The sequence below is a fragment of the Chamaea fasciata genome, unplaced genomic scaffold (genome assembly GCF_029207755.1).
Source record: "Chamaea fasciata isolate MVZ Bird 193981 ecotype frontalis unplaced genomic scaffold, bChaFas1.0.hap1 SCAF_1, whole genome shotgun sequence".
NCBI classification, from domain to species: domain Eukaryota; kingdom Metazoa; phylum Chordata; class Aves; order Passeriformes; family Sylviidae; genus Chamaea; species Chamaea fasciata.
The window spans coordinates 143,280,191-143,304,935 of record NW_027094086.1 but is presented as its reverse complement, the minus strand read 5'-3'; the positions used below and the strand labels follow the sequence as shown (position 1 = coordinate 143,304,935).

Below are 24,745 nucleotides of genomic sequence, written 5' to 3'. Positions count from 1 at the left end.
CTCAGGATTCTAAAGAAAGGTGTCAAATTTCTTTGCAGATGATGTGGACTGTGATACCTGGCTTGACCAGAATGGCATTGTCCCGTTTTATGTGTGCTCACTCTGTGCAGATGTCTCCAGTACCGCAGGAAGTCCTGAACAGTATCAGACACCCATCTTCAGGCAACTCCATAAATCCAGTGAAGCCTTGAGAGTTGTGCAAGTGGTCAGTGAAGGTATCTGCTTTGGAATAAACTGAAAAGCTCTTTGGGTTTCATCAACTGAAATAACTACATCTCCTCACATAAGAATGGAAGCATAAATATAAGGTTCATAGGCAGACAACTTAAAGATGATATATCAATCCACAAACCCTAATCTGCAAGCTGGATCCTGTCTTGACTGCATTTAGCTAAAAATGCAAAAGCCTCAGTAAAGCTATTTAAGCAACACCCCTGCAAGTTGGATAGCTTTATTTTTAAGTGCATGGAAGGTACAAAACTGACAGCTGGAAGCAGGTTTTGCCTCTATTTTAATTTTTTTACCCCTTCACCTCCTTGTTTCTGCTTTCTTTATTACTTCTTTTGGTAGCTAAATTGCCACACTATGTGCTGATAACATGGCAATAACTGCACTGCCCTCTCCAACAGAGGACAATTATTTCCTTAATGAGAGCTGACAAGCTGATTTGATGTTATTCCTATGTCAGTGCCAAATTTTTGAATCTAAAAATATTTAAAAGTAGAAATGTCTAAATGACAAGAAATAGAAGCCATTCTTAGACGGAGGCTACATTTATTGCTCTAAAACTAACTCACAATGTGTGTCCCCAGGAGAGAGAGCTGTAGGATAAACCAAATAACTTGAGGGCCAGTGGGAAGAAAGGCACACAGTGCTTGCAGTGCAGTTTTAAGAAACATTATTTACCTTCCCTTCACAGTATTTCCTCAGCTTCTATTCAATGGCTGATGGCTCAGCTTTAAAAGCAAAGCCAGGTATGAATGCATAGTGTATTTTGTAAACATGCTAAATGTCACACCATCCCCATGGAACTCGTTACTTAGCATGGCATTTCACTCTTCCCATCAAATGTACAATGAAGTAATGAATTCACTGGGTAAGCCAAGGGAGATTTAAAATACAATAACCAAAGCCATTCAGAAAAGTGGAGCCATGTTCTGCTAGATAAATCTGGAAAAATGTAATTTCTCATTAGATTTGTTTCATTAGAAGTTTTCCTTCACAGGTGAGCTTACTCTTAGTCTGACTTAAAACAATGCACATACTTCAAAATTTCTTTCCTTTTTACAATCCCAATTTTGCCTTCCAACATTTCCTTGAAAGGTTTAGCTTTCAAGTCAAGCTTAACATGGATATCACAGGCTTCTTTTTTTCTGTCCTTTATACCAGTGATGGTGGACATCACATTACAGCTCCAGTGCATACGTGATCTTTGATTTCCATTTTCCCTTACATGGCTTCAGTATCCCATTTGAAGATTCTTTTTGGAGAATACGTAAAAGAAGACTACCTATTCACAAAGCAAACATATTCACCAATGGACTGGTCAAATCACACTGCAGACAAATTCAGGCAGCATTGTGAATCCCAGCAGTTTCTCATTTTGACAGCGGCACCCAGCTCTTCAAACACCTACACAGACTCCACCTCCTCTGCTCTAGCACTGGTTAAGCTTTAAGACCCTCACTGGTGTTTTTCCTTTCTACCCTCTGTTGTCCACCTCTGACTGAGCCATCTTTCCTCACCCATTTGTCAGATTTTAGACCAACATTTTCATGTTTCCTCTTACGTTCTGCAGATGGCCTCCAGGAACATCAACAGATTTTTCTTTGGAAATCTTCAAATTCTTTGAAAAACACACCAACTCTGATGTATGCTAAAAATATCCTCCCCCCAAAAAAATCACACCAAGTGCTGAAACTACTTACTAACTGATTTCATCATGTACTCCTTAGTGAAAAGTGAAGGAAGGTATTTTTTGCTCTGTGTTTGAACAAGGTTTAATATTATGAGGTCTTGGTACAGGACAGAAAACAGACATGCGATCAAAAACCAAAGAACTAAAAATGTTAACTGGACTCTCAGTCATGGTGACAAAACCAAAACAGTAACCATCATATTTAAGTGATGGCCTCAAGGGGTACTTCTCAGAGGCTTTCAGTACCTTCTTTTTCATGCAAACTATGCTCTGCAGGCATCCAACAATTCAAAACCAAACTCTTTTTCAAGGCCAAGACTTATTAGGCATTTGTATGTGTGCTGGAGTTTCCCATCTGTGAAACACCTGTCCCACAGTTTCAGGGATGTGCCCACATGTTGTGCAATGCATGTGCCTTTCAATGAGATCCATGCTCTCAACACACATACAGTCTTTGAAATGCCCCTTCATGGTTATCCCTCGGTAAGGTCCTTGAGGATTAGGAAGGCAGATGTGATAGGAATACTTGTTGATATTAATAAAATGAATGGATGAGAGTATTTTTTCAGTAACAAGTTTTGTTTAAATATTTCCTTGCAATCTTTGCAATCCAAATAATGTAGCAATAAAAATAATGTCTGTGGAAGAAAAAATGAATTTGCAATCACCAAGTTTACTTGGAGTGCCTTAAGACTTAGCAGCCGGAATAGTTGAAAGCAAAGGCATGCGCACACACACACATAGAAAGTATGCAAATATATGCACAGAGAACAGATATATATTAATATATGTGTCATGCTAATAAGAGAGGCTGTGGAAATTGGTTCCTGTAATTCTACAGAAAATTGCTTTTTCATAAGTCAAAGTGATCTTCTGCACAAATGTATTATCTTCTCTGCCCTGCATAGCTTGAAATGTTCCCGAGCTGGTGCTGTTGGGGCTCCAGCAGCAGGAGGTGCAGGGATCCATCTCCAGGCATGTGAAAGGAGCAGCAGGTGTCTTTTAAGCAGCACATCTCACAGATTTATTAACCATAATAAATAAAGCACTGATGACTGGTCCACATGGTTACACTACAAATAGAGCTACACTGGTGGTACCAATGACAGGAAATTACAGAAAGCAATCTAGTGGAGACATAGCACTTGATTAAGAGAGAATGAACCACCCATGTCTAAGCTCTTAGAAGCAATGCTTAATTGGTAACAACATTGTCTCTGTTCTGTGAATGAATAATCAAATTTCCCGGCAAAACACTGGAAGCAAACGGGGTAAAACTACAGTTTATGGGGAATACAGGTAATTTAGTTTGGTTTTTTTTTTCTTCTAGGGAGGGTTTCTCTTCATAGTGTACATGCAGTTGTCCATGTTATCTTACCCAGAACTGAATGATCAAATCAAGATAAAATTCAGAAAGTTATTCTGAAATAAATCCCTGTTTAAGTGGTTACTTCAGCTCTTGGCTGTCACGGTTCCTCTACAGAGGAAGTAAGAGAAAGGTCACCACACAAGAGGGACTGGGATATATGTACAGATATAAAGGTCTGGATGCACTATTATTTTTAGATGTCTGACACATGGGCACACTAAGGATAGAAAAACTGCTCTGCACACAGAATATCTCCAGCTACAAACTCACATCCTGAGAAAGCATCTTGAGGAAACAAAGCTGTACTTTTGTCTCCCTGACTTAAAGCAGGTGGGGATTTAATGGGAAAGAAAAAGGGGGCTCCCCCCATCCCTTCTCCCATTAACACTGCCAAATGCAGCATATCCGTTCCGGATTTCTGGATGTTCGACAGCCTGGCTGGAACAGTACAAATGTCCTTTGCATATGTGCAGTCTGTGCAGCATCTGGATGTGTCAGACTTGCTGGGCATGCACTGTGGAGTCAGCCTGCAAATGTGCAGTGGATCTGGCACATCCCCTGTGTGTCACTGCACGTTTGCTGTACAGCATGTGACAATACGCTCTCTGGGATTGTCCTGTCAGAAACAGTGAGCCTAAGAGCCAACTCCTACATCACCTGGGGTGTCAACCACATGGTTGCTTGGCCTTACCTTGTATTAATCCCACTCCTGAAAAGTAACAGCTCTCCCTTTCTAAAATGACAGCATCCCAATAAGCATGACAAAAAGACAATATATGTATGTCTGTTCATATATGTCTACAGCCCTTTTACTGATTACATTTATCACATGGTTTAATATCACTAATACTGTTAAACCTGAAATTGGAATTTACATTAAATGCTTCCCATATTGCAAAAATCTCAGGCAGAAGTAGCAAACCACGTCAGACTGAGGGAACCTGACCTAGAGAAGCATTGTGTTAGAGAAGAAATACGAACACAGTCAGAATCCAATATAAGTCTCCTCCATAGAATTACAGCAAATTGGTTTAAAAATGAGTGGAGAAGGGTTTCTGGAATAGAAAATCTTTCTACAGGTATGTCTTGTTCTGACAGAACTGCAAATCTTATCTTCCCTCCAGCCATCTCTTACATGTCTGGACAGTCTGTGTGAGTGTGGACAAGCATGCAGGCTAGAGTGTGATATCCTCCACTCCATGTGCACACGTGGTTGGCAAGAGAAAATCTGGTGTCTTGAGGGGCTGTAGACCCTCTGCAGCCTTGCTACAAATGCAGGGATAAAGCAGAATGCCTGCCACCAGCCACAGGTCCTGCCAGAGGGATGCGTATCTGGGAAGGTCACACTTCTACAGGCATGGCTGGAGTAATGCCTTGCATTGCAGAGATGCAACCCTGTGAAACATTCTTCAGCCTGCTGTACCAGCCTGATGCCTGTTCCTGGAAGTCAGTCTGTTTCTGAATGGCTTGGATGTGAGGAGAGCTCAGGCAGAGATATCTACTTGAAAACAGTGTAGAACTAGGGGTGCTTTTACAGCTTCCTCCGGAGTCTGGTGAGCTTGGGCCTGTTTACAGCTCTGTAAAAAGGCAGTGCCAAAAAGGGAATTAGAAACACACGCATTCCTGTGTTTCACCAGCTTATTGTATGCAACCTCCTCCAAAGTATCCATGGAATGGAAGCTAGAGAAGTGTTAATATGTTCAAATGTTACTAAGAAGAGCTATTCCTCATCCCTTCCCGTCACTTCACTCTTAGGCAGACAAAGCCAGCAACGGCCTTCCAGATGTCATCCTTTGGTTGTCCTCCCTTGCAACTGGCAGCCCCATGTCCATCCTACTGATGTGGGCGTCTGCCAGAGGCTCCAAGATGAGGCACAGTTATATACAGATACGGACTGGAAAAGACACATTCATTGTGCTCACCAAAACGAAAATAAAAGAGAGGCCGGTTTCCTGCCGTGCTGGCTGCTCTCTCTCTAGCGGCCGCTTCCCGGATGTCACAGACACCAATGTTGGCAGTGCGGAGCATTCTTCTGGCAGCTCCTTCACTGTGTTGCAGTCTACACCGTACCGCGGCAGCTCCATTCGCTGCTGTAACAAGTTGAAAAAAACTAATTAATTCACGTTTAGTTTTTTTACATTTGTTACAGCAACGAGTGGAGCTGCTGCCCCCATGCAGTAGAGCACACACGCACACGCACGCACAGACACCACAGGACACCCACGGAGCCAACGCGGGTCGATGTTCCACTCTGCCAACATGGGCGTTAGGAATGTTAGCAAAGGTGCAGCGGGAGGACTGGATGTCCCAGCAGAGGGGAAATGCCTTTGGATTTCCTTTAGTTCGTTGAACACAGTCACAGAATGCAAATTCCTGCCCTTTCCCAATGCCTCCAATCCCAGCAAAAGTCATGTCCGTTTCCTTACTGGTTTAAAATATCTCTAAAACCTTTCTTCTGTCATAACATCAAGATCCAAGTCCATCAAAGCTTATAAATTCTTGCATTCCCCATCAAAACAGGTTACGAAATCAAAATCATTTTTTTAAAAAAGGCTAATTGATCATGTATGTGATTGTTGAGATATTAACAGAGGCTTACAAAAGGCAGCATCATTTTGTCATCCTACTTCCTCTTGGAAAAGATTCATCTTCCCCTTCCCTTAGGTCTTAGAAGGATTATATCAAACCAAATCTTTTCAAGTTTTGTCCAAAAGGTAACACAACAAAACAAACAAAAAGTACAAAGACAGCAAAAGACCCAAGCACAAATAGTATCCATTTATGGAGGAAAATACTTTAATACAGCAGAAGCAGCGTCTTCCACTATAATAAAATAATCCATTTAGCCATCAGCTAAATGATTGAGCATAATATATTTACAAGAAAACAGTGGACAATATTTCAATACTTTTTCTAGATCCTATTACCTTCACTTATCCATATTCCACATTCCTTGTGAGGGATTTTCCAGCAACTGGCTGAGCAGAAGATGTTCATTCCATTTTGTCCCATCTTTAAAACAGCTCTGAGTTAGCTAAATTCTCAATCATGACCTCTTTAATTACTGAATGGACCTTACCACGGGACTGGCTTACAAAGATCCCTCTGCTTCTCCTTACTCTGAAAAACTTAAGTACCACAGTAGAGACCTTGAAAGGTAAATCTGTGAGGTTCTCCATGTTCTCTCTTTCATCATTACATGCATATGAACTCCCAGCAGTTTCAGCCATGGATATAGTTTGACCAGAAGACCGTGAGCTTTCTGGAGAAACAGCTCTATTTGCCTGTGTGAAGAAAGGAGAGTAGCAACTAAAAGAAAAAAGCCAGATTCTGGTACCAACTGTGCCACTGCATTGAGGATTGCTGTGAGGCTCTCCATAACCCAGCAAATCTAAGCAGGTCTCATGAAAACCAGCTGTGAAGACTAATATATGTCTGATAGTTGGGTTGGACCAATAAATACTGGGAAATTTAATATACTGCACCTCTGGTATTGTAAATCTGTTGATTTGATTTGCTTCATTCTCTAATGTCTCCCAATGGTTTGAGAATGTCACAGACACTCTCAAACCAGGCTGTATCACTTCAGAAAACAGAGGTGTCTGTAGCACTGATCTCTGTTGTGGAGTTCGCACCAGTGGAGCAGACCAAGTGAAATCCAAAGGCACAAAATCAGCCTTCTGCTATAGAGTTAGCCAATATATTTATAAATCTGACAAAGAGAGAACAAGGCAGTGCCTTCACACATAGGCAGTTTAAATAAAACCCCATCAATTCCACTAAAAATGAAGGATTTTGTAAAAGAAGGAGAAACTAGTCTCGAGGCCTGCCATAAAAACAAGCCACAGAGAACAGCCAAGCCCAAGCAGAGCCTCTGTAAGGCCAGTGAGACCAGGAATACATGGGCACACTCCTCTGAGACCAAGACAGAAGAGAGGTCTACACCAATACCTACAACTACACATTGAACTTCATGATCCAGTGCCTTACAGGAGTAAAAGAACTCTGCAAAGTTCTTATACATATGTATGAAATAAATTCAATGAAGCAATGCATTATTAAATTTAGTTTGAAGGTATTTTTACACGTTTTGGGCAAGTGCATGCAGCCCATCCCTTAATACTAAAACCAGGTATGTGTAAAAGGTCAGCTGCCCACACACCTTAGGACGAGCTGAACTCTAAGGACATTGATGGTCTCCCTAGTGTCTTCAAAAGTGAGACTTGGACAGAAAACGCAGAAACGGAGGAAATTACAAAGATCCATGTTTCTCTTCCACTCTTGTGCATATATATGTTCAGAAAACTTCACATGGCTCAGATATTAATGAGTTAGGACATCACGTTTTCCTTTGGATTCCTGAATTCCTTCCAACAAACAATGCCTCTCTAACAAGCCTAGGCTGATTTAATTTTCCAGACATGACTGCCAAACCCACACCAACGTATGTAAAAAATGTACACACACATCAAAGCAGACATATATATAAAAATACACATAAAATGCATGGAATAAGCTTATTCTGCATAACAATAGCTTTATTTCTGCCACATATATTTCTTCAGAGATGCAGATTTCTACAGTGGCAACTATCAGTACACTTGACATCTTCATGTATCACAAGCACAGATACACATACCGGGAGGCTGTGGCAGGTAGGCCCCAATTAATTTTGATCTCTTCTTTTCATATCCCTTCTGTGTGATGTCACCTGCCAAGATAAGAAAAGGAAAATCAGTAAGATGTGGATAAAGACAGTGTCTAGCTGCTTAAAGGCAGCACCATCAGCTTAGCCACCACTGCACTGTTCATCTGTCCTGGCAATTAGAATGAACAAATGAAAAGCGCAGAACGATCATTCCACCCAGAAAAAAAAATCAATTTAGGCCAGAGTCATTCTGGCAAGAAAATACCCAACCTTGACTTATTTCAGCAACAAAGTCCAGCAGCACAGAGTTTTATAACAATTTTGATGTGTTGCACACAAGCTTTCAAAAGCAGCAGTGACCTTCATTAGGTTAATAAACAATGGATTATATAGAATGTGTGGGCTTGTAGTGGCTGGCAAAACATCACTGATTAGTATTTTCTATCATTAATGGGATTTTTCTAATCGAGCATGTAGGGCACAAAAGACTTGAAACTGCTGCTATATTTTCTGCAATATAAATGTTTTAGCTAATTTCTGAGCAGCATTGAGGAACAAAACCAAAACAAAACAGATTTACAACAGATCCACTAGAAAATAGTACCATAAAGGCTCTTTGTCTGGTTTTCCACTGAAGTATCAAAAAAAATATTTGGAGACAAATGTCTGTATTTCCTAAATTCAACTGAAGTGACACTTCACTGCATCTCAAGCTTCCCCATATAAGCTTTGTTTTTTTAATATAAAAATTTGAAAACATTTCTCTGTAAAAGTTTTCTAACAAAAAATGACACATAATTAGTCATGTAAAACAAAACATATACTTTTAGTCTTCTTAGAGTTTGGGAGAAGTTTGGCACCAGAGCAGAGATACAGTCCTGACTCTGGAGCTAAATATTGAATTTAATACATGCATATAGGTTTGTGTTCAATATAAGCTACTCCAGAAACTAAAAAGAGGGTTAGATTTTACAATTAAAAGATTTTTAAAAATAACACCATATTCCCTGTCCTGTCAATAGGCCTATCTGTTATTGTGAGACCCATCATGCAGCAAAAGCTCACTTGCAACATTGGACTTGGTATAGGCTGAGGGATTAGGAGGGTGGAAACCACAAAAATACAAGGAGCTTTGTAGTGTCCAGCTGGACATGGCAAGGTGAGCCTGCTTTTCCTCTTTCATCCCTGTGCTCAACCTTTACCTAAGGACACCATTCACCAAGAGAACAACACATTCATTTCAATCCCACCTGCTTTGGCAAATGGGTGCTAAATTAGCACCAACGTCTGCTGGTCTGAAATCAATAACTACATAAAAACATCTTTAATTGCCACTCCTTGCTGAAACACCTTTTCTTGGGAATGGTTCCAGTAAGCAATAAGGAGGCAAAATTCTCCAAACCTCTTTGCCAGTGTCCTGAGCCAACCCCTCGCTCCTGCTTCAAAAACAGTCCTTAAAATAACACCTATACTCTTCACTACCATATCTCAAACTGCTCTACAAAAGAAGTCGGCTAAAATATCTGTGTTTTTAAATGGGGAGAGCAAGACTGAAGCACTTCAAATGATAACATTCCCATATTTATGCAGGGAAGAAGTGGCAGACTTGGCAAGAGGTCCTAAGCCTTTAAAGTTCAAACCCACTGATTTTCAAGCACATTTCTTCCCATTTTGAACACTTCTGGCATGTGCTCAAGCTAGTGAAACAAACTCCCTCTCTGTTGTAATCACTGGCTTCTCACAAACCAGACAGTAACAATAGATATCACTTCATTAAAATGTGTTTTTAATGAAAAAATGTGCTTGCTTTTATTTGAAAATTATAAAATGTGAACAAATTTTTCTTTCAAGCTGTTGCTAAACAGATTACTATTGACTTCCTGTGCTCATCAACACCAAAGTCTCACGCATTCACGCCTGAGTAAAAATTTTGCTTTCTTATTTTACTATTGCTCTTTTAGGAGAACAGAGGTACCCTATGGAGAGCCACAGCTCCTCTGTGGTATGTGCAAGCTGGCAATGCCATTTTAGATATGAAACTATTAACAGGTGCTTGACTACTGGTTACTTTTCCAATCACATGGTAGTACATACACATGCAAATCAATACTTCAAGCTATACATTCCAGACACGGCTCATGCAACCTGCACCCATTCCTCCCCGAAGTTTCTTCCACTAGTTTATAAACCTATATTGTCTCAATGGAGCAAAATGACAGAAACCAGCTATTTCTTTGACACCAAAGTGGGAGAGATAAACATCAAGTGTTATCTCTTGTCAGTAATAACCTTATATTCAGATTGGCATCCAGACTCACTCTTTTAAAGTTCGCCATTAAAGAATTACTATGAGCTGAAACAATAGTGAATCCTTCCCCAGACCACTGACTCCACAAAAAAAATCACCAATAAAATGAGGTTTTGAGACAATTTATTATCAAAATATTTCAGTTTCCAGGAGCAAACAGCATATTAATTTGGAATTATCACTAAACTTTCTATAATCATGTCCAACATTTCCCAAGTCACCAACTATAAAAAACATGCAAAAGCAAAATATAAAATCTCCACAATTTTCATTGTAGCATCACTTTCACTATTTTGAGGTGGAAGGAAGCCAAATGTATCACGTACTCCAGGGAAGTACTATGCTTTGTTCATCAGGATCAACACGATACGTATTCATTTGTGGTTTTTCAGGTAGACTGACCTTAGATTATAAACAATAGCTCATTATCCATTAAAATATTATTATGACGTATGTAAAACTATTGCATTTCAAAGCTATGTTGAATTCATTGTGTAAGCTCCAAAGACATACTAAGCACAGCTCACCAAAGGTCAGGTGAGCTTAAACTCTGTTCTTATGACAAACCACCATTCACTCAGTTTTCTCAACACAACACTAAGACTTTTGAACTATGTCCTTCCTTCCTTTGCAAAAGAATGCGAAAATTTTACATCTATCATCTGAGGAGCAAACTCCTTCCCAGTTAGGTCCACCTAGCTCATGTTCTTGCACAATGCAATGCTGCATTTAGTCTTGGCTTTTTGAGAGTATCAACAGGATAACAGGAACTATACTTTCTTGCCCTGGGAAGAAAGGATTTGTGGTACCTTTCTGGTTTTAACTAACTCTTCTCTTGAAAAGCCAGCAGACTTAAGGAGGGGAAAGGTTCTCACCCACAATGTCCTTTGAGGAGACAGAATGCATTGGGTTTTCTACCCACTCTCCAAAGCCTCTGCAAATTTAGATCTCCTTGCAGAGAGGACAAGGCTGGCAATGGGTTTAAGGAAAAGGCCAGGCCATGGATGAACGGATGACAACAAGACTCCAGCAATAAGGATGCGCAAGAGCAGAAGGAACACATGGCTGCAGGGCACTCTGAGGATGGGCTCCTGGGACAAAATACCATCACATAATGCCACTCAGCTGAAAGGTGGCTTCTCCATTTGGCAGCTCCCTGCAGGCCTCTGCTCTGCCTGCCTGTCTTCTGCCATGGCTCTTGCCCCATCCCCTGGCTTTGGCTCTGCTCCCAAGCACTCTGTTCCGCTCTGCTACTTCTCAGTTTCATCCCACAGCTGGTCCCCAGCCCCTGCCCTCCTCCTCACTCCCTTTCTCCCAGGCTGCATTCACTTCACTGCACCCAAGGATCTCGGCCTCCTGTTTGCATCAGCACTCTCCAGATTTTTTTCCCCTGGACATGTTGCTCTTTTCTTCCTTACCTCCACTGGTGATCTGACAGGTTTCCACCATGAGAGGCCACACGTGTATTCCCTGGGGGAGTCCTGTGCCCGAGGGTCAGCAGGGGAGAGCAAGGCCCAAGCCTGAGAGACCTGAATGCCCCAAATGATACCCTGCTTTTCTCCATATTTACAATTGGCTGTCCACGGGCTGCTGAACAACAGGCATGCAGTACACTGATGCCCTTTCACCAAAACAAGTTCATTCCTATTGAAACAAGTCTTAGAGAGTCTCTCCAGGCACAAGAGGGAAAATGCCACGTCTGCAATGAAAAGGACAGAATGAAAGAAAGACCATCTACCCCTCCAAGGAGGAAGGTTGCCCAGCTGAGCAGAGTACAGGAGCAGGGCTCTGTCAGTCTGCAATCCCACTGCCATCTCTTTTTTTTGTAATTTGTGCCCCTGTTTCTGCCGCTTCCCCAGCTGCAGATGGCAATGCTCTCCGACACCAGCGCCCGCAGACAACAAGTCCTCAGTAGCTATATTTAGCAAAGCCACGCCGGAGTGTAAGTTCATTCGACTGTGCTCATCACAACTGTTACTGTTTGCATTAGACCCTGCGTTTTCTTTGAGAATTTACTGGGTTTACCTCTTTTCTTCCAAAGTGCTGGATTTCTTCCTCGTTACAGAGACAACGGTCTAAAGCTGGGGCAGGCGGGTCAGAGCAATGTAACTACAGCACAAACCCTTCACCAGCAAGAAAGGAACACCAGGTAATAGAGAGCCCCTGGGGATACTTCACACTGGGCAAGACACTTTGAGGAAAAAGAAATGCCTGTAAATGTTGAAGTCTCTCCCATTATTCTATCTCCCTTCTGGGCCTCTCCATCCATTTGTATGCCATGTCCTGCACTGAATCACACGTTAAACCAAAAAACGAAAAAGCACATTTTGTAATCAGCAAAATTATTGCCTTCTTAGTGTTTTGTTGTAGGGAAGGTTATTAAATGTGAAAATATTACCACATGAAAATATCTGTGCATTTTCACCCTTCTTTAAAGCATTTGCACTTTCAAAGCTGAGAGTGGTTAGAAGCAACGGTACCATAGAAAAATAAGGTGCTGTGCTGTTTTCATGACAGTAAAATTCTTAGAGTTGATATAGTACAAAAGTTTCATTTTCAACCGAAATACCTATTAGCTGATCTATTATCACTTCTGAAAACAAACACGTGCAGTCCTGAAGAACTGCTGCCATGATATATGAAGTAAATTTATTCAAAATTATTGCATTATACAGGGGAGCAAAAAGAAATAACAAAACCCAATACAAGCTAAATCTCACCACATCTCTCTTTTTTCTTGGAAGATGCCAAAAATTCTTACTGATCTCAGCTTTTCATGACACAGCATAGGTAAAAAGCTAATGACAAAACCAGGGACTAAAATCACCCTGTTTAGTGCAGTGAAAACTCAATTTTATACTTTGTGATCTCGAAGCCTGACTAATGCTACTGTTTTCACTACACATACATGTTTTCAAAATGAAATTTCAGGCTGGGACTTTGAATTAGTTTAAGGCACTTATGGAAAAATCCACCACGGGAAATAAGGCAATCAATAACTCCTCTCAAGCACAGACTAACACAGAGCTCGCCGGTGAGTGTCTTTCCTTTACCCATGATTTTCTGCCCTCTAAAGATTCAATTTTCTGTACGACTTATTTATTGCTGATGACTCAAATTCAGTGTCAGCATCTTGGCAAGAGGGATTTGAATGAAACAAAGCTCCTCATAAAGAGAACTGTGAGTCATTTACTTCTCCCACTCATGATGCAGACAGTCTCTCTGTCTGGTCTCCCAAAAATATGCCAAGAGACAAAAGATTTCATTTTGGAGGGTGCAAGTACAGAGATACCAGAACTCCACAAATATATCATGTAACACGTAGAAGAACACAAAAATATATATCAGGAGTAATTTTCTTTTCCAATGTCTTTCAAAAATGATGTTTAACCACAGCAGCAGCTTAGAAAACTGCTCAGAACTAGGATGAAGGAACATGGGAAAGTATGGCAGTGGGCAGAAAAATTAATGGGATCCCACACTTCCACTGCAACCAGTGCCATAAATTACAAAACTGCTCAAGTGCCTTTAAGGAGATTATGCTGTAGCTTAAAGGTTTCAATTTTTTTTTAAAGGTGACAGTTTTACCCACCTATATCTGAATTCCCTTTTTCCCCCAAGGGTACATTTTGTTCCTCTTTGTTACAAGCAAAGCAGAAAATGGCTGAATTTCAGTGAAAGATAAGGAAGAGTGCTCCATGTGTGCTTACAATGTGAAGCTTAGAATGTTTCCTAAAGAGGGTTCTAGTTCAGGAGAGAATATTTAAACAGATTATGCTATTAACAGAGAAGGTAAACTATTTTAACAAGGCTGAAATTAGAGATTCAAGGTCTTCTGAATTTAGAAAGTATTCCTGTTCAAAATAAATACTTTCTTCCTATTCTTTTGATAGAAAAATTAAATATCTGCTGCATAACCTGCAACGTACTTAGCTTTAATTCAGATTTTACTGTTTTAAAGAAGTATGTGAGCAGCAAATAATTTTGTATGAAGCCATTTTTTAGTATCTCAACCTTGAATCCCAGAAGACCCCACAATGAGTTCCCACACTTACTTTCCGGTCCCAAAGTCTTCAGCACCTTTTTCCAATACCCAAAGCACTCCTGGGCTTCAAAAGAAAGGAAAAAAAAGCCATGGGGGTGGCAGAGGGGAGAAGGAGAGCAGGGAAATCCCCCACAATGAACCCCAAAACGCCTAATTTAAGCCAATTAAAACAATCCCAGGGATTTTGTGACTCAGACTTTCTTGGGGCTGGCCAGGTTGGTGAGCAGCAGTGTCTGCCAGAGGGGTGGCACTGGGCCAGGAGCTGGGCAGGCTGCAGAGACCCCGAGCCTTGGCAGGGCAGCCCTGGGGGAACCGTGTGATCCTCGGGCATCCTGGAGCTCCCCTGGAACGGGGAATTTGCACAGCACTACTTTTATGGCCTGGATTATGGTAAAGTAAACAGAGGCTGGTTGAACAGTGAAGGTTTCCATTCTCAGTGTCAAGGGTTTATTTCATTATTTAAAGCTTTAACGAACACTTTATATAATGAAAGCAATCCTTGCCATTTTTGGAATTTTATGACTGTTAGGACCCTTCATAATGTTGTTTTCCTTCCTTTATTGCTTTATAAGGCTTATGGGGCACCCTTGAAGTGTATATCCTTTCTGCAGCTGCTGGAAGCTCATCTTTCATCTCTCCACTGGCTTTCCTGTTGCCTATGAGGCATTTGCCTGTTCTAGTTATTCTCCCTGTCTCTAACAAACGGTGCAGAGTCAGATCTTGTTCAAGATAAAAATAAAATACTATTCTGAAATCTATGCCTAAGGAAACATTCCTGATAAATGTTATTTAATAGGCAGGCTTTATATTTCAAGTTAGAAATGTTCCCTACAGAAAGATAATTACAGCAGTAATTCCACTTATCATTATTTAGAATTTACAGTTCAGAGCAAATCAGACATTTCCATAAATGCCGCGCTGCGTACTGCAAATTTGTGTCCCGATTTTTTCCCAGCCCTGAAAATGCCTTGGAAAGAAAAATACAGCAGGAGGAGGAATCCTAAAGGAGGAACATATAATAGATATATGAAACAAAATTGAGAATACATATCCAAACAAGTCTGTGTGCATATTTGCTCCTTTGGGTAGAAAAATATGTTCAAGGTTTTTCACAAGGAAAAACCTGCAATAATCTAAGTTAAATGGTAAAATTTGTTAACAGTGAAATTTCTTATTTTGGCACTTCTCCAGGAAGCAGCCTATGAAAATAATTCTGCTTGTAACCTTGTGCTTTTAACCATCTTTTTCACTACTTTTGACATTACTAAGTTTAAGGAAAAAAAGTGCAATTTGGTTAATCTTCTTGGAAGAAAACACAAATGTTCTAAAAATCAACAATCTTTCATCCATAATTTTGCTCCCGGTACACTGAGCATCACAGTATGACTGCAGATCTCTTCCCAAATTTCAATTCAGAACAGAAATCTGGAACTCCTCTTTTCACATGCTGGAAAAAATAGAATTGTTTTTACCTGATGTACTGCAGCGTTCTCCCCATGGCCTGGGCTCACCATAAAGCTTTTGTATTTGGTATTAGTTATGCTAGTCAATAATAGAACTGATTCGATCTACAATATCCGAAATAATGTTATTTTACCTTAAAGTGGGTTAAAGACATTATGTTGACTTTCAAAATAGGTATTTAGAGCAGTTGTACTGTAGTATTAAAATGCCAAAATGTCCAAATGTCTTCCCACAGATTTTGTAAAAATAGAACCTCTTCTGGGGAAAAAAACCGAAAAACTTCTTCATGCAAATGCAAATTTCCACATACTCTGACAGCTGGATGCAAAGAGAGAAAAGCACAGATATCTTAACTACCATGGGAAAACTAAAGCAGGAATACTCTGTTTTTAAACAATTTGAAGACCACTAATGGTTCTGGAAGATTATTCAGGAGTTTTAAGTAGTTGTGAAGAGGGACTGGAATTACCATGACAACTATGCTGAGTGACCAAAATGTCTTTAAAATTGTATCACTTGGGAGATCACTGAGCCCAATAATCCGGTCTGCAATTTTAGTGCACCGTGTTTTGCTACATGACACATATGACTTTCAAGAATTTGAAAAAAACAATGATTTATGAAGGGAATGTAAATGTCTTCCATGGCAATATTCACTTCTTTTTTTTTTTTTTCTGAAATGACGATATTTGGTTTACTAAATTCAGTAAATAAATTATTTCCTGTACTATCACCAAAGTTTGTTGCAAGCAGTCAAGGATCATAAATGCCTATTGCCCATGAAAGCCTGATACATCCATCATCTGCTTCCTACTCCCAACAGTTGAGAACCAGCCCTCTCCTAAGCTCTAAGTCCCCAAGGGTGAACAATGAACAATGCAGTGTGCAAGGAAGCTGCCAGACATCTCCAAGTTCTGATAAGCAATTCTCCCAAAAACCTAACCCACACTCCTGCTGCCAGTCCCCAGTAACTCCAGCTCTTTTTTCAAGCTTTCCAACATAAGTAAAATAATTTGTTTCCTTCCAAAAAAGCCCCCAAGTCTAGAAACACATTCATTTTAAAAGCATCCAAAAGGGAACAACCTCCTCAGATGCACAGTCCAACATCCTGCTAGGCAAGAACAGCAGATCAGAGTGAATACCCTTGCTCTGAGTGATGAGCATACTAGCAACAACACTGCATAGTTACTCACATCCTCTCTGTCTCAGCAGATTTTTAACTATTCTGTGCAAAATGAAACTACCTCGTTTACAGTTCCCTTCTTGGAACTGAAAGATGGCCATCAATGGATATACTGAAGAGGCAAGATGTTGTTTCAAATCTGGAGGAGAAAGGAAATTTAGTTTAATGTGCTTTTACACCTGCCCTTATACATGAAGGCATCTTCTTCAGTTTTATTTTTGTGAGACAAGCTGGACATGGTCCAAAGTATAGAGTAAGTCACATAAATTTAGAAAATCCCATACCTCTTTCTACAGTATTTCTTCTTGGTTTTCAATGAGGTTCTTGCTACGATGGCTGCAATGGACCCTTGTGTTATTTCACCTGGGAACATGGTTTCACTAAGCAGAAGAGCACCTACAACTCAGACACAGCAGGAGGTTGCATTCAGGTACATTTTATGAATCTAATCAACAGCCTCTGACGCATATTCCACAGTCCACATAATCCTAAGCAGGTGCAAAATTTTGTTACTCCTGTTCTACCTCTCACACAGTTGCAAAGTAACTCTGACATTACAGCTAGACACAGAAAACACCACACACAGGAATTTCTGAACTGTAATACCATAATACATAAATACTGGTGCTGTCTTTCCAAGGAAATTCATTCATAATTTTGTGCCTCAGTACTTCATTTCAGCACATGAGGCACCAGCCCCAAAGCAGACCATCTTCACTTTAGTTCCATCCCACTGAAGGCCAGTGGCAAACTGCTGACAGGTGAGACAGACCACAGAGGCTGCCTGGGGAGTGAACAGAGCAACCTCAAAGTGATGCCTTCCCTGAGGAAGCATTGTGGAGGGAAGGACTATGGTTTTGTTCACAAACCTCACAGCTCACCTTCACGTGGGGAAAAAATGACCTCCCATTTTACCAACCTTATCCTTCAGGAGGTCTTAAAAGGTGACAGACAAGTACACGGCAGCTTCTGAGTCACTGAGTCCCATGTAGTGCAGAAGAGCTGGTCAAACATTCTCAGGAAGAACTGAGTCTCATCTGGAACTAAATTCAACTGTATTCTTTGACTTTTTTATTCCAAGCTGCTCTAGCATCCTCTTTACCATTCTGGGGGAATTTTTTCACTGATCTCGATCTTTTCAACTTGAAATGTTTTCCTGGTTCTTTGGTAGACAAACTTCATTTGTCTAAAAAAAGTGAACTACCTCAGAAAAGCAAGACATCAGCCAGTTTTGTAAAACCTATCTTATCAAAGATAATTCAGGTTGTGTTTTATCAAGTTTAAATTTACCTTCCTGTCTTTAATTTTTGCTTTTAGCATTCCAGTGCTGATATTATCTAGTTGCCTACTTCAGCAAATTTTTCTTCCACTGTTATTAATATATAATAACCACTACACAAACTGTTTCTAAAAAGACAAAGGCTTCCCAAACTGCACAGTTCCTGGAAGTGTTTCTTTTCCTGCTAACATGAAAAAACGAAACACTCATTTTTGTTAATATGCAGTTCAAAGAAAACCCAGCTCAGATTTTTAAGCAAATCTGGGTCTGAAAACTAAAGAAAACAGAGCAGAGCAAAATGATCGATCTATCTATCCTGGTGATTTAGAGTAAATGAAATCTGTCTCTGGTCTCAAGAAATCAGAAAAATTAATCCTTATTTTATAGCCTGCAAATGCAATTTAGGTTGATATGTTAAAATACATTTTGTTGACAGTCTATTTGATCCAACAGTGAGATATTACAAAACAAAACAGCTATTTAAAGGTCTTTGCAATACATGAACTGCAATTCATGTTAATAAGACACCCAGATCACTTCATTTTTTCTATGCAAAAAAACTACATTTGAAAACTGTCACTAGGATATTTTTGCATAAACCAGAGAACTGAAATTCCACTTTTAAAAGGAATAACCTAAAATGCATTCATGTCATTTTCCCACTCAGTCCCACAAGGACCTCAAACAGCAAGATGAATTAACATCATTTGATTACTCAACTCAATCCCTAGCATGTTACCAAAGGAACAGAAAAGCCCAAAAGCACCTCACTGTTCTCTTGTTATGTGGGCAAAGTGTTTATGAAGCACTGGAAGTATGCATCCTTTGACTCAAGGACTCCTGTTACCAAAGACTGCCTCAGATCCTACTCTCTTAACAAAGCAAAATCCTACCCTCTTAAGCCTGCAAAACAACTTGAAAGGAAAAATAGCTGCATACCTTCAACTACCTCAAGACACAATCGATGTCCCTGTTCTCCACAGGTTTCACAATATTTGACGATTTCGTTTTTTTCCCTGCTGTTGTTCACCTCTGAAGGCTCCTAAAGGTCTGTAACATTATTACAGACCTAATGTGACAGCTCAAACTGATGTTGGCACAAAGCAGCTGTTCTCATAGGAATTATTACTCTCCAGAGCCTGTGGAATACTTGGAAATCTGCAAGCCTCTGCTAGGTCCAGAGCACACATTTCCATGCAGCTGGAAAATCAGATCTTCATACTCTCATTCTTCTTTTTCTTCATTTCCAGCTTACAACTTCTCCTGATCAAGATATGGAAATTTGCTGTGGTAAGCCAGATGTGCAAACATTTTCTTTTTTTCCTCAGTTCTGAGTTCATGATTTATTTCATACGTTAATGAGGTTATTCTGTGATTTCTGTAGCCTTTTCCCTCAGATTTCAAAAAATAATAAAGTACTTCAACCCAAAAGAAGCCACTAATTTCACATCCTTGTTACATTCTTTCCTGCAATACAGACTTCTTTTCAAAAAGAAGCTGGAATTAAATCATAGCTATACTTACTAAAATAAAAGCAAGCAAAATGTTACTGAGGAGCGTTCATTTTCACCTGTGCTAGAAGCCAAAATCAGCACTGCTTTTCTAACAGGCAGGCGTTTGCAAAGGCCATTTCCCACGATGACATGTTTCAGCACTTTGGCTTTCACAGACAGGGCTGGTGGTTTAGAAGTTTTTGAGAAAGTCCATGAATGCATGTTTGTATCACTATGCCAAAATAAACTCTTCTGCTCTTGTTCTCTAATTGTCACATGGTGAAAAGTAGCTAATTATTATCACAAATGTTTGTTAATTTGCTGGTTTGCAGGAATTCCCCTTATGGCTTATTTATTTTGTGGATCCATAGGTAAATTGGCAAACGTGCCAGCCTGAGGACTGAAGGAACACCAATAACACACCTTACAAAAGCCAGCATTCCATCTGCTTTTACATTTATAATACAGCTATACTTTAGAAGTGCCAATAAAGATTACTTAACATGCAGAAAACCAACAAGAGACTTGATTTAATAATCTGTTATTAAGTCCTAGCTGGGAAGTAGGACTAGAAGAGCCTGGGAAGATAGCCACCTTTCAAGAAACTAAGAAATCAAGAATTAAGGTAGGATTTACACAAATATACGCAAAACATTGAATTTTCAGCACAATTCACACAGCACATCCACCTAGACTGCTTTGGACAGAAATGCATGTGACCAGCATCACACGTCAGCAATCAGCCTTTGGCCTTGTTTTGCCATCCAAGACCCTCAGTCCCGCAGCTGTGTCCTCAGGCACCCGTTTGGCCCACAAATGCTGCTGGCCTGAGTGCGCCGTGTGGATGGAGAACTGTCCACTCGAACCTGACAAAACCACAGATGAAGTATCTGCTGAAGGTACACCACTGCTCACTGTCCTACACAAGCAGATCCACACATCCAAACAGACCTGTGACTGTAAATCCACATGGGCAGAGCAATGCACCATTCAGAGCAGCTGCCGGACCAGGGGATGCTTAAGAAGAAACTTGATAAACCTGAAACACTAGGCACAAACCACACCTTTATTTTCTTCTGCTTGTTTCTTACCCAGACTTGGTATTTTTCTCATTCCTCTTTTCTCTCCAATGCACACTGATGCTGCAAGGCTGTGCCACAATCCCATTTCAGTGATCTTCATTCGTATCTACATTCTTTTCTGCCTTGCAAATAATCAGCTGCTCAGCTCTGCTTCGCAGGTGTCCATACGTTGGTGTCCACACCTACCTGAGCAATGGCCAGCCTCACTCAGACCTGCAGACCCTGAACCTGCATTGCAAACATCTTCAATCACCCTCTTGCTGTTTAATGTTCACAAGGTTTATAAGCTTTTTAAAAGTTATATTACTTAATCATCTGCAATCTCAGGTATTGCCCATCCTAACACCCTCCTGGATCAGCTGAGTCCAGCAAAGGCTTTCCACAGCCAAGGCTGACACCAGACCTTGCAACCGCTCCCCTCTGCACACGGTTTGGAAGTTTCACCGTCAGGTCCACAGGAATTCCTCACTTTCCATTTGATGTAATCACTACTGCATGACTTCCTACCATGGTAGCACTGCAAAGCTGACCTCCCTATTTGAACATCTCAGTTTTCACTGCAATCCTCAATTTTATAATTCAAACAAGGACAGCATAACCAGAATCAGATGCTTTCTTTAACTAAAAGATGATCCCCACCACAGTTACATAATTAAAACAGTGAGTGGTATCTGAAAACCTTTACAGTTAAGATGGGAAAATGCATCATCTTTGTGTCTTCCTTAAGGCAACTAAGGCTTCTGCCACTTCTCTAATAATGTCATGTTTTGGATGTCTGAAGACATTAATTTTCATGGATGGAAAAAAGAAACACAGGAACGATCACACTGGATCCCGTCCAGTGTCAAAAACGGAGGAATGGTCACACTGGATCCCTTCCAATGCTCTTTCATGTCTCTCTGCCCATACTTACTTACTTAGGGGACATAGTAAAGCAAAAAGTTTCAAAGAGAAAGTGTCAGTAATCTACCCTCTTTCTCCTCACAGTGTCATTATATCAAAAGCTAATAGAGATTCACCTAAACCTCAGAGTTTACATTGCAAATACTACTGCCACAGCTCAAAATACCTTTTGCCTCCCTAGGAAAACTGGAACCCCGTTTTGAATCTCGCTGAAGTCTTGGCCTCAGTGAGTTTCAGTGAAGAATTAATTCCACAATGTAATTACATTCAGTGTGAATTTGCCAAGTTTTAAGTTATTTAAATATCCCCCTACCCTCTGCCATGAAAAGTTCATGACATACCTTCTCTGCAGCATTCATTATTTGACACATTTTCGTCAGTTCCTCCTTGCAAGATAATTAATTCCAGATTTTCAAGACTCTTTAGATAAAGGGTTTTTTCCCATGCTGTTCATCATTCTCACCTTGCTACCACAGTCACAGGCCTGTTCCCCTGTGGGTAAGGCAAGGCAGTGGGTGGTGAAGGGAGGAACACCCGGATCATGCTCCAGCCTGGGGTTTCCCAGTGCTCCCAGCCCACGGCTCCCAGTCCTGCGCAGCACTGCCCACGTACCCCAGCTACTGACACCCATGTTCATATCTCCCTTCTAACCCAACTGTTTCTATCTTGAAAACTCTGAATATACACCTGTATCCCAGAGCCAGTATCACAACCTCTTATCAGCTCCCAAACGTAGAGATTAGCTATGTTAAATTGAGCAAACTAGACAGATCTGCTTTTATAGTAAGATGGTCCAAGGTCAGAGGTTTAAAAGGAAAATAAAAAACTCATATATCACACACAGAACATCTTGGAGTACTTCATACATCCAAACAAACAAACAAAAAAAATTATATGCATCATTTATTTCTACATTGCTAAAAGCTTTCCATATAATGTTTGCAATTTCAGTACCACCAATCATTATGTCATCATTAGGACTGAGTTTTTCTGTTGGATTTTTTTCTACTTTGAACTTCCCCTCTTTTTTTACTTGGCTGCCTAGTTACTTACTGCTGTAAAAAACACATTTCTTCCAGGATAGCACAACTCCTCTGGTTCGTTCCAATCAAAATTATGCTACCCCAGATTGCTCTCTGGATTGAAGCAGAAAGTTTGAACATCCACGTCACCCTAAGCCTATCTCATTTGAGAATATTAAACCCAAAAGAGTAAAAGGGTTGAAGGGATTATTAAGACAAAGACATATTTTTGCTTCCTCCAAGTTAGAAAGAAGACTTTAGTTAATAAAAGAAAGAATCCCCTTTCCACTTGTTTCTTGATAGGATTCTGTTCCAAATCTTTCAAAAAGAAAAATAACATCACGTGTATTACACTGTTATTAACCTTGTCCCTACAGCTTCTCTCCAAAATGTGATTAAGGTAGTAGCTACTGTATAAATATTTCTAAGTACCTTAGTGGCTTGTGATTTTAAATCTGATATACACATGCAGTTTCCTTTTCTTCACGTCTTTGAAACTGTATATACATATATACACACATATATATACTGTATATATATATACACACACACATATAAAATAAAAATTATTTACTTTCTGTTTAGGAAACTGGAAGAAACAATCCCAGGACAGTTTCCTTTTCAATCTAAAAAGCAATGTAGTCAAGCCTCTAAACACAAAATATTTGCTGATTTCTTTAGACATGGCTAACTCCTATACAAGAGGTCTGCATGAATACAGGACTACTCCAAAAAACAAAATACAAATATTTTATCAATGAGTGCCAAAGTGAAATCAGTACCCATCTCAGTAAACTGGAAGAATAAAGTCCTTCATAGTTCAATTTGCATTTTCACTGGTATTTAGGCACATCCTTTATGCAAAGGTATCTGAGACTTCTTTTGCACAAAATTATGATACAACATACAACCACCAACTCTTTAGGCTCATAAATTTTGCAAGGGCTCAAAATACCAGAGCATACTAAAACTATAATCTGGGTTGTGATTATAGGTACTCTATATGTATGTCCAGATAAGACTGGCCCAGCCTCTTAAAATTCTGGGCAAATTGAGGAGTAGCTCTGCAGGTATCTTTGCTTACCAGTGGGCCACTGTTGGTTATGGTTCAGTAAGGGAAGAAACACGGACAATCAGGATGCAAGTAAAGATTTTTTACAAATATATATTGACTACAGTTTATTTACTGGGTTAAGTTCCCATTTGCCAAAAAGGCTTAAGTAAGGCTTACAGCTCCTAGGAACAAACACTGAAATGTCTTTCTTTTAAATTACATTAATTTACAAAACTGACCACTTCTGACTCAGAAACCATTATTGTGTAGTGCTGACCTGTTCTATAGTTTCAGGTGCACTATCAGAGCACATTAGGACACAGAGAACCTGGAACAGCACTTTTCTCTGCAGCTTTTAAGTACCACTGGAATATAAATAATGCGTAACAACAAGCACTTATACCTCCACCATGAAAAAACACCCTGAGTTGTATACATCAGGCTGTGTATACATTTTCACTCTTTAACCTCTGCAAGCTGTATGTCAAACAGCCCCTTTAAAAATCACAAGTTTTTGCAAAGTCAGGCACTGCATAATGGCTTATTTCAGAAGTTACACTCTGCATACATATGTATGAAGAAATTACAGGGGAAAAAAGCAGCTCAGCTTATTTGTCTTTTGGTCACCTAATCAAAAAGGTGATTGGATTCATTTTTACCATATCAACGAAGTCACTGGAGAGCAATCACAACTGTTTTTCCATGTGACAGATGAATGACCTGTGCCATGGCCTCAGAGAAACACAAGCCCATGTTTTGTTCAGGTACACCAGGGCCACAGTTCCCTTCTGCTTGCACATGCAGGGAATATCAGATGTGCTGCGGCAGTGCTTGCGCTCTTTTCTTTCTCACAGCATATCATGGGGCGTATTTAATTCCTTTCATAGGAGACCAGGAGGATACCAGCCAGGAAAAGATGTAAGATATTAAGGATGCTTGCTATCCATGATCAGAAGGGGATACACTGAGTATCTTTT

At 40.1% G+C, this 24,745-nt stretch overlaps 1 protein-coding gene across 6 annotated transcripts in view; it reads right to left on the bottom strand.

Moving 5' to 3' along the window:
• DIP2C (disco interacting protein 2 homolog C) overlaps positions 1–24,745 on the bottom strand; it is a 309,083-nt gene that overhangs the window by 136,837 nt on the left and 147,501 nt on the right. For 3 of the 6 annotated variants that reach the window (XM_066200565.1, XM_066200584.1, XM_066200575.1), the window contains exons 2-3: positions 7,927–7,998; positions 5,210–5,377 (exon numbers count right to left, since the gene is read on the bottom strand). In XM_066200565.1, coding sequence (XP_066056662.1) covers positions 5,210–5,377; positions 7,927–7,998 — 240 coding nt within the window. Of the gene's footprint in view, positions 1–5,209; positions 5,378–7,926; positions 7,999–14,298; positions 14,414–24,745 lie in introns of those variants that run through there. The other 3 variants (XM_066200591.1, XM_066200600.1, XM_066200608.1) reach the window with 2 other exon arrangements.